This window comes from Phragmites australis, chromosome 18, assembly GCF_958298935.1.
Source record: "Phragmites australis chromosome 18, lpPhrAust1.1, whole genome shotgun sequence".
Taxonomy (NCBI): Eukaryota; Viridiplantae; Streptophyta; class Magnoliopsida; order Poales; family Poaceae; genus Phragmites; species Phragmites australis.
The window spans coordinates 1,600,271-1,616,446 of NC_084938.1; the positions used below are offsets into that span (position 1 = coordinate 1,600,271).

At 41.5% G+C, this 16,176-nt stretch overlaps 2 protein-coding genes across 4 annotated transcripts; both read right to left on the reverse strand.

Moving 5' to 3' along the window:
* Positions 1 to 1,932: 1,932 nt before the first annotated feature.
* LOC133899260 (uncharacterized) lies at positions 1,933 to 5,347 on the reverse strand. Its single transcript, XM_062340239.1, has 6 exons — positions 5,054 to 5,347; positions 4,653 to 4,951; positions 4,430 to 4,491; positions 2,973 to 3,063; positions 2,804 to 2,888; positions 1,933 to 2,724 (listed from the first exon to the last, which is right to left on the reverse strand). The coding sequence occupies exons 2-6, from the start codon at positions 4,868 to 4,870 to the stop codon at positions 2,041 to 2,043; spliced, it is 1,140 nt and encodes a 379-aa protein (XP_062196223.1). The 5' UTR covers positions 4,871 to 4,951; positions 5,054 to 5,347; the 3' UTR covers positions 1,933 to 2,040.
* A 3,834-nt stretch (positions 5,348 to 9,181) lies between these two features.
* Positions 9,182 to 14,571, reverse strand: LOC133898241 (protein CHUP1, chloroplastic-like). Of its 3 annotated transcripts, XM_062338853.1 has the most exons (9): positions 13,958 to 14,414; positions 13,595 to 13,741; positions 12,343 to 13,212; positions 11,294 to 12,250; positions 11,051 to 11,182; positions 10,775 to 10,956; positions 10,558 to 10,669; positions 9,895 to 10,038; positions 9,182 to 9,624 (listed from the first exon to the last, which is right to left on the reverse strand). In XM_062338853.1, exons 3-9 carry the CDS (start codon positions 13,126 to 13,128, stop codon positions 9,541 to 9,543), a joined length of 2,397 nt encoding a protein of 798 aa, XP_062194837.1. In that variant the 5' UTR covers positions 13,129 to 13,212; positions 13,595 to 13,741; positions 13,958 to 14,414; the 3' UTR covers positions 9,182 to 9,540. The 3 variants fall into 3 exon arrangements, with proteins under 3 accessions (XP_062194837.1, XP_062194835.1, XP_062194836.1); XM_062338851.1 differs by lacking the exon at positions 13,595 to 13,741; XM_062338852.1 differs by lacking the exons at positions 13,595 to 13,741; positions 13,958 to 14,414 and adding an exon at positions 14,422 to 14,571 and having other exon boundaries at positions 9,183 to 9,624.
* Between the last annotated feature and the right edge of the window lie 1,605 nt (positions 14,572 to 16,176).

Here is a 16,176-nt window from a genome sequence, read left to right on the forward strand (position 1 = left end):
TTGACTCAGCCGATCTCCTCCAATCATCCTACCAAGATTTCATGGACGTTATACAGATATAAAAAAATTCTCATATATCATTTATGAATTGATAATTACTTCTTAGCATTCGAATAGGACCTACAAGTGGTACGTACTGAAAAATGGGATACATGATATGGCCAAGCCGGATAAGATGGTGATCCGTACACACTTTACGGTAATAGCAAACCTCTAATATTTGTATCTCACTATTTATGACGAAGAGTCATATTGAACTCATGAATACATTGCATTGTTATTTGAAGTGCCACAAGCAAGGTTTTGACACCGTTCTTTATGGATATTATGTTTGCCAGTTTCTTAGAATAAACGGGAGATACACAATGAACCCCCAAGGACGTAAGTTATCATTGTGGTTGTATATTTTTATTTAGTTATGTTTTCATTGTCAGTAGTGTTTTAACTTTTTTAGTTGTGTTTTTATTACAGGCATGGAGGATTGAACGTACTCACACCTCACTCAAAGACGAAGATATCCAAAACATCCAACGTGACATGTGCCAGTTCATCATATACGAAGTCATCCACAAGAGTAGCAGGTTCTTTGACCACTGAGGTGAATTGGCTAGTCATCTGAGACTTTGTGAGTGGGAGAGGAAGGATTTTTAGTAATGTTAGTTGAGTTATTGTTGTACTTGTGTTGAATATTATATTGTGATGTATATTATTATCTTTAATGAAAATATTGTGTTAAAATCTGTTATGTTGGAAATCTATGATGTTATTGAAATCTGTGAAAATATGTGTTAAAATTTGGATAGAATAAAAAAAATATGCATATTATGAATTTGGAATGAAATACATACCACAGGTGTGTCCTTATGTCATCCGTATGTAAAATTATATCTATCTACAAGCGGATGTAAAGTGTGCCGCCTGTGAAAACTGATTTTTATAGTTAGTTCTTTAAGTAGCCGCCTATAGAAATCTATTTTCATAGGTCCACATACGGTTATCTTAAGAAACCGTCTGCAAAAATCAGTTTTCACAGTCGGTTCTTTAAGTGAACCGTCTATAAAAATCAGTTTTCACAGGCAGTCTTTTTACGTATGTGAAAATCGTCCATTTCTACAGACCTTAATCACATTTGGATGCGCTAAACGTTTATAAAAACAGATTATCACCCACATAAAAATAGCTTTTGTAGTAGTGCCACCTTCAGATTGAAAATCTATAAATAGTAGTCGGCTCATGAAAACACTGTTGCCGACCCAAAGGATCATCACATTGAGTGTAACGCATCGGTGGCAAGGCAGCTAGCATGAAAAAGAACACGGGAAGAGATGATCAGTACTAGCCGAGTGGCCATGGATTACAATGGATTTTAAATAAATGATACTGTTATATATGTTGTTGCGATTAAGATAATATATTGGAATGTATACGAGACTGGGAGAATATGTATTAATCGTAAGAGTGAGATAACTTACTTTCGGAAAGTTTGCTCATGTGGTAGTACCTGTGGCAACAATATCGATCACCAACATGCCTACGGTCTCTAGTGGATTCAGGAAGGGGATCAAAGTGAACGTGACATCGAGGCTCAGAAGGAATGCCGAAAGAAATCAGTCCGTGGGGTTCCCTGACTTGACTGGCCCTGCAAACGAGCCGTACGCGGCGCGGGCGCACGTCGGGTCCCGGCCGACGTGCCGGCGCCACCGCACTGGCAGAGCATCGCACCGCACGTACTGGTCTACTGGGAGAAGCCGTCGCCTCGTCTCACACCAGTGCGCCGCCGTGGCCGCGCGGCCTCCGGAGAGCGGAGCCACCGGTTGCTCGCTCGGAGCCGGAATGTTGCAGCGGCGCTGCCGGCACCTCGTCACGGTCATCCCAAATTGGACGGCGATCGCGATCCAAACAGCTAAACACTTGCTTACACTACATGACAGGTAAAGTGCACATCAATGAAATACATTGTCGAGTTAGTACACATCAAAGAAGCTCAGTGGTAGCATTCCCTACTGAATAGTGGCATATGAATCAGCCCAGATTTCAGATTCATAGCTGCGCAACCTGACTCAAAGAAGAGAACTCATCGTCGACCTTTGCGGAGAAGTTCTCATCAACCTCCATCCTAGTCCACAACTTTGGGAAGGAATAAAACGGCGCAGCTGCTGCAGTTGATTCTTGGGCACTTGGCGAAAGCTCGATTCTGTTTGACTCGTCCATTGAGGAACCATTCTCATTTCCAAACAGCTGCGCAATAATATCACGACAAGGTTTCAAATCGTCCTCGCTCCTCGCTCTTGTCAGCTTACCAAGCAGCTCGTTCATTCTTGCAGTTCTCTCCATTTTCTGCTTTGTGGTTAGCTTCACCGGCTTTGTATGATCATCTAGATTTTGATCAGAGGGGTTGTGATCCTCAGAGGCACTCTGACTCTCTAACAGTTTCTTCAGCTTCTCGTCCAAGATAGTGGCAACCCTCTCCTTAAAGCTATCTGCAATTTCTTTATCCGACTTCAACCTCACCTTTGCCTCAGAAACCAATATGTCCATCCTTTCTTCTGAAGAAGTTGCCTCAGCTTCAGGTTCAACGGCATCATCTTCTGTGGGACAGAATGTTTCCTCCAGTAACCCAACATTCAGTGCATACCTCTCATAGGCTTCATTTTCAGCATCAATATCTCCTTGCATATGTTCCTTTAGCTTCATAAACCTCCACTTGTTTACGCTTGCAACATCCTAGAAGAAAAAAGAATGTTTAAAATATAATAGAAGACAACAGTTCGAAACAAGCAGAGAGGGTAAAACAGCCAAGAACCTTTTTGGTGAGTGACTTCTTTGTTCGGAGAGAATTCAGGAAATGGTGGGGAAGCTTTTGCAAGGAAGCCAGCCTCGATGAAGAACTGTGACAAATGGCAAGCAAACATTAGAATAAATGCGGTTCTTTGCATGAGATGGGTTATCGACTTATGTTTTCTGAATTTTACCCAGTTGAAGGTGAATTGGTAGATGGCTGTTCTGACACAGGAGCAGTAGAAGGTGATGGCTTATCTGGCAATGTGTTGTTCTGTTTCAGAACTGTCATGATCAGTGAAGCAAGGCAAGATCAGTGGTGGTGTTCAGAATAGAGAGTCAAAGATAAACCACAAAATAATGTAGCGCATAGCCGCAGACATGATACTAAACACTGTAAAAGAAAGTTTAAAATAAGATAAATGAAATTGAGAAGCAGATTGAGATAGCAATATCATAAATGAAACATCAAAGTTCATAAGAAACTATTCTAACATAACCACAAACCCTGTCATGAAGAATAGGGGGACGTTTGGATCATAGACAAGAGATTTGCTATCACTGCTGGGCCAGACTAGGCATTCGGAACTACAAAAATGACCTGGCTTTGGAGGCTAGCTAGCTTCAATGGACTAGAGAAAAGCTTTCTGATGCACCCTCAAAGACCAAAGATTCTATCGCTGGAAAGAAGGGTAGATCAGGCATTCTCCTGCCACAGCACATTCTCTCCAACAAGCTCGCACCTTTGCCATAAAACTCAGTCAAGAACCACTCATATCTTCTCTTTTTTTCTTCGCTGGCCTCTTCCCCGTCTCTTTCTTGAGGTGATTTTGCAAATCGCTGATAGATCTATTTTAGATTAATACGGTATGCTACAAGATGTTTTGGTCCAAATTGGTGACTCTTTCTTCAAACATGTGGATTTCTTAGTTCTTGACATGGTTTTGTATACCAAGAAGAGCATAGATCCATTGATGGTTAATGCAAGGCCTGATCAACAACCCATTTCACTCTTCCTCCCCACATATTGGGCATGTTCCAGGAGGTAAGATGTGATCACTACACCCTTGTATGGTATGCAAACATTCATCGTAAAAGTTCATCCTCTTTTGCCTTCTATTGCTTGTTTACATTTTCAACTTCTGTTGGGCGAGTGGTGCTTGCAATTTCAGAAGATTTATCCAAGAGATTGTAATAGATGTTAATTTGAAGATATTATCTCAGTCTAACCACCATAATCAATTCTCTGGCGTTAGAACCAAACGAATAGCCACTAAAATTTTCCATAAAAAGGTTTAAAAAACAAACAGTAAGCCAGTGCTAGGATGGCTTAGCTAAATTGGCTAGCTTGCACCTCTAAGCAGTAAGCTAGCTCATCTCGGCTAAGGAACCAAATGCACCCCTAAATTCTAACTTTCAAAAAAGTCTGGAACAACTACTGAATGATGAGGGAGGCTAAAACAAAAGGAAGAAGATGAAAAGGAAAATAATGCCTGGATAACAGTATGTTGGACCAGATAAGTTACTGTGTAGATATTTAGACAGCGTATTACCAAACTGCTTCTGCCTCACCAACTACAGCTACAGATCACGGTACAAGAACAAAACTATTCTCAGCTAGTTAACAATGTTACACTAGCATTACACATACCATGAATGTGGCAAGGATTCTGGGCTTTGTAGCAGCAGCTCTTGCAGCACTGGAACGGGCACCTGAAAGGCCAAGCAAAGCATACACATATAATTTTCACAAACCCAACATCGACACAGTGGTCTATAACATAATAACACAGGTGAAGGTTTCGGCCACACACCAACAACACGAGCAAGCAAATTAGCCTAGTAAGGAAGGTCTACAAAATTTGCCTTCTTACCGGGAGCGGGCGACGTTGCCGCACTGGATGCACTTGGGCTTGTTGAGGCCGCGGAGGTTCGGCTTGGGCATATCGAAGGCGGCGGCGGGAATAGGAGTAGGCTGCTTCTGAGGCGTCCCATTGCCGTTGGAGACCGCAGGAGCAGGGGCTGGGGAAGGAGCGGAAGAGTCGCTAGCCGCCTTGCCGCCGGAGGCAGGGGCGGGCTTCACGTCCGCCATGGAGGTTCCTCAGTTGAACCAAACCCCCCAAAATTTTCGGAAACTAAGCTGCGCCCGCGCCTTGTGAATCGATCTCGCGAGCTGGTGAACAAGAGAAGGAGAGATTTGGATTTGATTTAGAACAAAATACCGAACTCGTAGAACAATCCACGCATCCATCCCGGCAAGCTTAGGGTTTCTTACCAAGAGAAGAAGGAAGAAGAAATCGACCCAAGTATTCCCCTCTGCGCCGCACCGGTCCAGCACCAGCCGAGTTCAGGGAGGGGACGAGGAGGAGGGAGGCGGCGGCGGCGCCTCTCGACAAGGGAAGACTGCAATTCGGTGGGAGGAGACCTCACCGGCGACGAGCTGTAACAGGTGGCGGCGGCGGCGGGCGTGGGTCGAGATGGGGAACCGAAACCCTACTTCGGGCTCGGGGGGCGGTTCGACCGGTTCTGTCCGGTTCCCGTGCGACGCGACGCATACGGTTCGTGTCAGGCTGTCAGACCACTTGACAAGGTCATGTGAAGTCCTGCAAAATGCAACTTGGGTACTTGCGCGCATCTATCTCTCACATTTCATATTTATTTATTTATTATATATTTTATAATTTTTCACTTAACTCTTTAGCACGGTATCATCTCGAGTTTTAGTATATAAAATATTGCAAATTTCATTCTAATTTAATTTTTTAACCAATATAAAATTAAGGAATTATATATTTGAATTATATACTTGTATATATATATATATATTCAAATATATTAATTTGGCTAAGTATTTCAAAGAGCACCAAATTAATTCATACAACAAATTGAATCATTCACATTTTGGTTTAGTTGTTTTAATGGTTCTTTGAGTGGAAATTTGAATTTGAATATCTTACAAATTCAAATCTTTTCTTAGATTTTTTCATGTCAAATCCAAGTTTGAATTTAAATCATTTTGAATTCAAATTCTCTCTCAAAATCAGAGCTTCAAATACAACTTATAAATCAAATATTCTTATTTGAATTTATACCCAATCCCTTATCCATTTTCAAATCCAAATTCAATTTTTCCCAATTGAATTTAATCTCAATTACATTTCCATTTTCTTTCTTCTCTTCGGGCCGCCCCTTTTTCCTTTTTCTCACTCTTTAACGCATGAAGCATCTAGGCCTCTAATTCGAGTTTTGGTGATCAATGATAATATGTAATTTATGGACTAACATGTTTGAGTTAAGTTATGAAAAGGTTAGTTCCAAAGATACGGTAAAGCTAGAAGAAGCATGTGTGGAAGATATACAAATGCATGGTTCAAGGTAAAGGTATAAAATATAGGGTATTTTTCTTTTACCGATAAAAGGCAATTAGAGAAGAAATTGACCGAATTAATAGGATAAATAACGTACTATAAAGAGGGATTGATGTGCGTCTACTTGAGATATCAAGTGCCTAAATTACTCAAACTTGCATTTATATAGGATGAGAATTTAGTTTGAGAAGAGCCAAAGAAAACAATGTCTTTCAAAGTTCTGAATTGTAGTGGTCAAACCATCGGGCATGGTCGGTCTGACCACTGTATAAACCTGGTCGATGTTAAGTAGTTTTCTAGCCCCGATCTGACCGTGTGTATGGCCCGGTGTGACCTCTAAGGAATAAGGATTTGGACCCTATGCTTGGGTGGTAGTCTGACCACAAGGTTAACCGATCTGACCACCGTGGCCAGTTGGACTGATCGCCTGGGAACAAAGAGGTCTGGTACTCTGTTTCCGGTCCGCGGTCTGATCGTCAGACATGTGTCAGAGTAATCATCACGTTTTTGTAGCCATTGTACAGCTGGCGGTCTGACCACCAAATGACCTACGGTCTGACCGCTAGAACCATAGAGCTGTCAAAATCAACAACAACAACCATATTTCCAATGGTGAGCTATAAATAGAAGATTTGCTGGTTCAAGGGGAAACTCTAGCACTTCACTACAATACATTTGAGCACTTGCCCGTCTTCTCTCCCTCTCTTGGCTTTGGGTTGCATATTTGAGAGAGTGAGAGCATCTAGTGCATAACTTTAAAGAGTTTGAGCATTGGGGCATTAGTGATCCTTCAAGCAAGCGTCATCGACTTAGTACTTTTGGATATTGCCATCTCCTAGACGGTTTAGAGGTGATTGCGCTATTGAACCTTTCAGTTGTGGAGTCCAATTAGTTAGTGGTATGCCTTTTTTGGCAGCTGTTTTGGAGTTGGTGTTTGTTGAGCAAGGGTTTTTTCTAATTCTTTCATCGAATTAATCGTGCAATTGTGAGATTTTCTGACTCGGTTTCCCTTATAAACTGAATCAATTCTCTTCTTTTATGAAAAAATCAGCAATACTTTTGCCGTTCTTTTCGAAAAAAAAAATCCCATGGACAATAGATATGATGCATAATATCGTACTAAAAAAGCTCTAATGGTGAGTACTCATATATCGAAACAATACTTTGTCACCAATCCTTAAAATCATCAGGTTGTTTCAATTTCCTTTAGATTTTCTCGCGGACAAGAAACCCGGTTCAGAAAGAAAAAAAACAATCCTCCATCGAAAAAGTCTCCTATCCCAGATATGACCTATGTGGATTTTTTTATCCTATGTTTAGATGAACATATACACTTCAAAAGATTCACCAAAAATTTGTTCATGCACATCATGAAAATCATGTGTACCTCCAAAAATGTTGTGCAAAAATATGAAAAAAGATAGACATGAAGCTTATCTTTTGTCCAAATCATGCATGACCTCTTTTTATTTTTTGCACAAAACACAAATGAACATATTTTTGCACTTTTAATTTGTAGGTGCGCACCATTTGGCATGATATACCGATACAGATGTTTGGATATTTTTTAATGTAGAAGTTAGATGAACTTAAGTTCATATTTGGATTTATCCGGTGCGAATGCGTGACAGGAAATAAGGATCCCTAATACCTGCAACTTCGCACGCGCAAAGGCCATCACGACCATACAGACTGGATAAATCAGACAGCAAAACAATCACAGATTTCTCAATGAGCATGTGTGAGACTTTGAGCTCAATCGGTATACATTTGGATTCCACAAGAATCCACCGGGGTCCAGTGGCGGAGCATCGTTATAGAGTGTGGGTGTACAGACATCTCCTCTAATCTAAAAACGTTACTAATAATAGCTAGCATAAACAGTAATTTAATGTTCATACAATGAATCGTAAAGGACCGTACACCCTTGTTGACTGTTGGTTTCACCCCTATCGAGATCATGCTATATAAAATACATGAGTGCAAATCGTCACTAAAGCAATGCATTACCCTCACCCTTTTATTGAGGGGACGAGGATTCCCACCATTCATGCTACAATTAGCAAATCCAACATTGCAGCTTTTCGTTCAATTTTGCTAACCATAACATAAAATTATGCTGAAATTTTGCTGGAACAGTAATCAATCAGTGCCTGGGTTTCTCAAGTTTCAACTATGCTACAGTCACCATGGATGATTAGCGGCTAGGAAGCAAATGCTGAAGCAACAAAACCCAAAGCGACTCAGCCAGCCGCCAGGTCAGGACGGTACCTGCTGTGACGCGACGGCGGCGGCGTAGAGGACTCGACAAACAAAGCCTGGCTGCTGCCGCGACGAGCTCTATCGTCCCACCCCGCGATGGCGACGAAGGCGGGTGGCGGGAGGTGGGGTTGGCGGAGTGTGCACGGCTACGCTCGAGGCGACGACGGCGGGACGACGGGCGAAGGCAGAAGCACGAGGGTCGGAAGGTGCAAGTTTTGTAAAAAAGAAAGTCATTAGGTCGATCAAAAATTAAAAAAAAATAAGCTAAGATTCACTCATATAAAAATTAAACTAAATAGTAACTTATAACTACCCATTGAGTATCTACTTGTATCCTGAGAAGATCTCATCCCGCGCAAAGTAAAGGCTATTTCTTTTATTTTATTAATGAAAATAAATAAATAAATTAGTGGATAATTTTTTTAATCCTATCTAAAATTAAATTATACTATCACTCTTGATGTATTCGTTCGACAGCGCTCTAATGGTGTGTCCACAATTTCATATCTTAAATTTGTACTTAATATTACACATTTAATATTGATATTTTCGTTAACATACGAACACTTACTAAATTTGGAGTGGATCGGCAGGCTGCCACTGAATTGTGGTGATTCAGGAGGTTAGTTTCCAAATTTTCGGATGTGGGTTTCTCGATTGCATTGTCTCGCTGTTGCAAAGCTGAATTGTAACACCGGCTCCGCTCCTTCGCCGTCGGCAGCGACGGCTGTGGCACCGGCCGGTGCCGGCGCCGGGTAGATTTGCGTTGCATGCGTGTTAGCAACAAGGGTCGTTCAGAGCAACGCATGACACCTGTAAGAGTGCTTCTGAGTTCTGATCATGGCCATTGCTCAGTGCTCACCAATCAAAGCATGTCCCAACGCATGTCGTATTTTTCAGAAAGGCTGCCACAAAATTCTACACAAGCTAGCGACAGCAGGTCTCTTCAGCCCACTACACACATAGGAGTATATATTACATTACATGCACGCCAAACCTGCAAACATCACCATAACCAAAAACAACAAACTGTCGGTTGTGCTTACTGAGAGGGTAAGCCTGAAATTAATATTCATCTTCTTCTTGTTTGGTGAAATTATTATATTTTTCCCGCTTGTTGTGGTGCACCTAGCTACTGGGTGCTATTCCTGACATGAACAAGATTCCTCAGCTCTTCAAATGCATCCATGGTCTCCGGGTCGAAGCCTCCAGCAAACTGCGAAAATGAGCTGGGAATTTAACTCTTGCGGATTTAAATAATGGAGTACATAAAAACATGTTAAAACATGAGTTTTCTGCATACAAGCACCCAAGAAAAATAAATGTGGAACTGCATTTGGAATGGGATTAAAGATATATGTTGGTAAAGAATGGATGCTAATCTGATATTCTGATCGGTATGAGAATGGTGCTAATCTGATCGGTATGGTATCCGTTACACACATGAGAACTTGTTTTTTTGTAAATTTACTGCTACATTGTGTACCTGGTGCATCCTGAAGGCAAATCTTACAGCCTGAAGTAGCATGTACTCCAGAGCTGGATCCTTGTTCAGAGGTCCCATGTATTGAAGCTCCATTGCGACCCTTTTCATATACATCTTCGCCAATTTCACAGAAGCAAACTTTATCTGCAGTCATCAAGGAAAAACGATATGGGATCTCCAACAATATAAATAGATATTCCAGCAGGTCTTTACAGGTTTTCATGACATCAAGAGAATCCGCAATTGCTGACAAGCAAACAAGACTGATTCCTGCGGAGGCCGATCACATTCCTTAAGGAACGATGCTCAAAGACAATATATTCAGTATTCTCTAGGGAACTAGAGAAAATTATTATATGTTTCTTCATTTAGGGTTATAAGTATAAATATAAGGATGTAGCAAGCTCTTCAAGTATAAAAAAATTAGAAAAGGTATTTACAACATCACTGTTGGACTTCCTGTAGTCATCATGCTAATCATTCTCACTACTGAAAGATATATATGGAAGTAATGGGCACCTAATTAATTATTAAATAAGAAGCTTTGATTCATTCCCGTGAAGTAGCGTAATTCCTACTAGGTGACTTCCAATTTCATTAGCTGATTGAAGTGTAGACTACAAATATAAACTTGCAGAGTGACAGTCCAACATAGAAATTTACCTTGCTAATAAGATTGTTATCAAGCATCCAGTCAGTAGGAATATTAAACTCCTTACACTGCCTCATCATAGCGTCTCTTGTCCTCAGAAGGTTGTAGACACCTCGCTCAGTTCTGAATTAAGAATGCCATCAAATTCTCAGTACTTTATGCAATTGCGTGGGTAATAATTATTAGGTAGATGCATGTTTGTTTATAATTCAGTAAACTTGGCCATACTTTTCAGATACTGTAACCATTTTCTTCAGTGCAATGTCACAAGGAAGGCGTGGATCATCTTTATAGTTTGAAACTTCCGTTTCCATCTTTTTCAGGTCTTGGTAGCCAAAAGCTGCCTCTCGTAGAGTGTCCGCCTTCCTCTCAGGCCAATCAAAATGCTTCAACACTGCTCTCTCATCCACCTTCATGTGAGGCAATTAAACAAGAAAATAAGTTAAGTGACTGCTGGAACTGAAAAAGATTACTCAAAAATCGGTGATATTAGAATATACATACTAGGAAGCCAAGTTCATCATCTAGCCACTTCACAAATGCAACCACATCTTCAATATCTTTGTACGCTGCACTAGTCACCTCCTTAATCAATGATTTCACGAATTCACCTTGAGTCTCAACATCCGCCTTGATCTGAAAATGGAATAAAAAGTCAAAACGTACAGTTGGTTCAAGAACCAACTGATTATTGCTATCTGCATGATTATCAGATTTCCAATAAGATAGACTGAGTGCACTACTTACAGCTTGCAGATGGGACGAACGGTTCTCGATTTCACCAATCATGCTACTCCGCACATTCGCAGAGTTAGCACCTTCACAGATTCCACCACTAGAAGTATCCTTTTTGGAGTCCCTTCTCATAAGTGAATGGTAGAGTTCTGCAACCTGTGGTGCCCTCTTCATGACCCCAGTACTCCTTGTGGAAAACTTTGGGGGAGGAGGAGGTGGCGGTGGCCGGGGCGGATTCACAGTCGATCCATTTGATGGACCAGAATTTGATACAGAAACGGAAGGTCTTGGTGGAGGGTTAGGGATGCGCAGTGCACGCTTTTCAACATCCAGACATTGAGACTTGCATACTTCTGACTTGCCAAGAACAAACCTTGAACTTTCAGATCGACCAAAATCATACTTGTCCATGAGAAGATCACGCTTCTCCCTGATTGCCGGATCCTTATTACAAGAGACCAATTCATCTGTTGCATCTGGAAGGCCGATAAAGTTATCAGATTGCCGCCTCTTTACGATGTTGAACTCTTGTGCACATCCCTTTGGTCCACCAAGTGAGTGCCTACGTGTTGGGCTTCGTGCTTCTGCAGCTTCGATCCATGCCCTATCAAGAAGTGCTTCCTTTTTGGATGCTTGACAGCTCTTATCATTCTTAGACCACTGCTTGATACGTTCTGCAATGCTGAATTTTATATCAGAACCATCCTCAGTATTTCTTGCATCGCCTTCACCACCATCATCATCATTGAAAGCCACTCCACCATTATAATCTATATCAATCATTGTTCTAGCAGCTTGATCTGAGTTACAGAGCTCATGGCGTAGGCATGAATTGATCCACCGAAGATAAGCAAGCTCCTCAACCTCGGTTAGCCGGCTCATTTGCAATCCCTCAACTTGCTTGCTCAGGTTTGCATTTGTGTGCCTCAACAACGATGCCTCAGCTTGAACCTTGGCAACTATATCGCTCTGGTGACAGTATTTGCATCATACAAAAAAAGAAAAAATTAGTTGAAATATTTTCCTCACAAATAGAAATAGTCAAGTTCAAGCAATGGTACCTCTGCACTCTTCTCAAGACCAGACAATTTGGACTCAGCTGAAGAGAGCTTAATTGCAAGATTTCGTTTCTGAAACTGAAGCTCTTTGTTTAACCGGCGTAGTTCAACAACTTCAAACTCCAAGTTTCCTGAAGAAGGTGCACTGTCCCCATCCACACTAGGTACCCGATTGCCATGCCCACACAATCTTACATTTTCTTCATGGTGCTCCACCATAGAAGATAGAGCTGATAGTTGTTCAGAAAGGCTTGTTTTCTCAGCTTCTAGTGAAGTATTAAGTATTGCAAGTCTGTCAATTTCATTCTTCCTAGAATCAAGCTCCTTCTCAAGTTCTGAAACTCTTGAGTTTTCTCTGCATTGCTGCAACTCTGACTGTAATGCCAATTCCCTTTCTTTTGACTCCTGTAGTTGTTCCCTGAGATGGTCCAACTCAAGAAAAAGATCACGAGATGCCGGGGACCTTATACTGTGGCAATCAAAGACATGGGGGTGAACTTGAGCACCTGCAGGTGAGCAAGGGAAGTCTCCAATAAGTGATCTCTTAACCCTAGAGTGGTATGGAATCTGTTGGTTGGTCTGGTTAACATTTTCGACACTTGCAAGAGGTGGTTTCTTGCTTGCAATGGCTGCTGTCTTCTTGGTTTTCTTGTCTGCTGTGAACCCTTTGACAATTTGGGAACCCCATGAGGATCCAAACTTGGTCTTGAGAGAATTTGGATTGCTTTTGGAGTCAACCCTCGATCTGCATGGCTTTGTTTGGTTGTCAAACATGATCTCCTCTTTCATCGTTTCCCAAGATTACCACCGCTCCGAGCACTAACCATACAACTTTGACTGAACTTGATCACTGCAACGCTCCAGTAGTGTGACCTGCAAATAAATGAGGAAAATCGTCGTTAAATATCCGTAGCAGCGACAAAACAGAAATAAATAATATCGTAAACTGATTTTTGCAAAAGAAATAGAGAATCAGGTGTCCATTTTTAAACTTTCCATGCATACAGCAAACTCGTCCAATGGACTTGTTATCAGCAACTCTATGCATGGTGCAATTAACATCATAACTGACCATTTACATTTTAACCTAAAAAAATGCTTCCTCTTCTAGTTACTTCTAGTTGCTTCCACTAAGCCCTTTGATAGTCTTAAGAGGGTAGCATTCATTAGTGATGAAATTGACTTTGCCTATCCCTGTACACAGCAGTTATGTGGAGCAAAGAGAGACTACGAAGGTCGGAGTAATCGTATCAACCTGAATCGCTGGATTTCTAATTCTATCTGGCCATACAATATATTTGTTGGGGAGAAAAACCAGCTTCAGGAGTTCTATAAGGAAATGTGCACAACAAAGGAACACAGCAACACCCTCATTTCCCCAACCTCCTTGTTCCGAGACTTACTGAAACATGCAAAGACGAGCAAAACCCCATCAAAATCGGAAACCTTCTCGGCGTGCTCGAACCAACCAAAAAAGAAAAACAATGGCAACTTATTTGGCAAAGATGAATACAATGCCATCAAAGCCCAAGCTTTTCGGCCTATAGGAAATCGAGCATTTGAGCGCAGATAGTACATCCCACTCGACTGATGAAGAACACGGGTGAGCAACTCTTACCTCCCATCCCACAATCGGATGCTGCAGACTCACTCAATAGCACCTTCCGATGGACCATGCCCAAAAGAAAGGCAAATCTGAGCTCAACCACACCCCTCCGTTCAGAAACCCCGAATCTCTCCCTCCCCACACTACCAGCTCAAAACCATCAGTATTCGGTGCAGTGAGATGAAGAACACGGCTCAAATCGATCTTGAAACCCCCCACCAAGAACCCCGGGTAGCCCAAAGCCGCGGCCTTTCACCCCCACCAAGAACCCCGAATCGGTTCAACCTAACTTGAACGAAAAACGCAGCCGTGACCGCGGTGGCCGCCGCGACTACCGACGATTAGAATACTATTGAGCAGCTGAACCCCCACACTCCCCGAGCAAGCAGCAGCAGCAGCGCTCTACTCAATAAAGAAGGAAATCGAATAGCGAAGGGAGGAGGAAGGAGACAAGGGGTGGTGCTTCGGATGCTTGCCTCGCCCGAAGAATCGCCCCCACTCGCGGGTTTTTCTATGGATTCCTCCCCGAATTTTGAGACGCCACGCGACCACCTCGAGGACGAGGACTCTCTCTCTCTCTCTCTCTCTCTCGCTCGTGGGGAGGAGAGGAGACGGAGGGGGGTTTGAATTTTGAAAGGTGCGTAGCCGTAGCATAGCAGCAGCTCGCTAGCGGTGGAGCAGGCAGAGCAGTGAGCAGAGCAGGGGGCCTGACTGACAGGTGGGGCCCGCGGTGTCGGCGTGTTTGGTCCGTGACCCGGGTACTGTGTATCCGTAGGGCGGGCCCACGTGGCAGCGACACGGGCGTTGGGACGGTTCCCGAGCTAGACTGGTCAACGGGTTTTGTCCGTAGCTTGGACGTTCACGGTGTCTGCATCTCTGACATTCGTGTACATATTATCTTTCTCTAGGGTTGATTGATACATGATACGTCATAATTATTGGACAGTTTGTCACGTCTACTTTATACGTGTTGCAGTAGATTATCATCATATGTTGTCTCGTGTTCGTACCGAAGGTGATATGTTTAAAGTGATTTGTTCACCTTTCTTTGCTCGAAGGGATAAAGATCCTATTTAGCATAATTTTGAGATTTATATATAATTTGGAGTTTATAAGATAGAATAAAGTAGTTTAAATATTTATTTTAAGGTTAAAATAAAAATGAGACGTGTTAACCAAAGAATCTCTAAAGTTATGAATAACTTAAATCTAAGAATTTTTAGAAAAAACTCTACCAAATAAACTTAAAACATTGAAAGAAAATAAGTGAATCCTACGAAAGGAAGAAGCACAAAGGTGGTCTAAGAGTTTGGTTGTCAGCCCTAGTAAGTTAGATTAAAATTTGATCATGTCAATAAGATTTGACTGTCACGTGAATTGCAATCAACATTTGGTCACCTAATTAAAATTTGGCTGGAGCAGTGCAAAGCAAGCTAAAACACCAAAGATTCCTGGGCGAGCAAAACACTAGTCCTAGTTTTGGCTTTGCTACTTGCATGCTCTTGCTAAGGTGCCAGTAGTAGCTGATTGGACTCGTTAAAAACACATTTTAGGTTCATCAACAAATTTAAACGATTATATCTTCTAAACCTGGCGTCTAATCGATGATTTATTTATACCATTATACTCATAGCAATTAAATCTACAAATCAAGACCCATGTGAGCTGTATTTTTATGGAAAAAAATCAATGACACATAGGACCCACATGTCATACGTACAAATTTAACAAATTGGGTATGTCCATAATCCAAACACTTTCTTTAGCATTGTACTTATTTTGGCTTAGTTACAAACTAAACATCACTTTTTTTTCCTAATTTTGGTCTTACCTTGACTTTGGTCGTTGACAATATTTAGTAAGGCTTCCTGGGTTAAAAACCAAATAACCTATAAATACCTTCTTGCAAATGGCATGTTCATCTAGTTTTAATGTACACATGTCATTATGGTACCATGTATCACTTAATAAATGCACATTTTTCACTTAATTATATAATTAACTTATCATTTGAACGTAATATCATTATAGTCCGATTCCTTATTGAACCTCGTCCTCCTATTGTTGTTGGTATAAATACAAAGAAAAATCGCACCCCATAACTAAATAAGAATTTGATGGAAAGTACCAGCAGGGAGTAGCATTATTGGCATCACTGGACCAAACACATCAATAACATTTACAATTTAAGTTAGCCACTCACCATAATTTTGTTTTTAAGAGTATTTTCA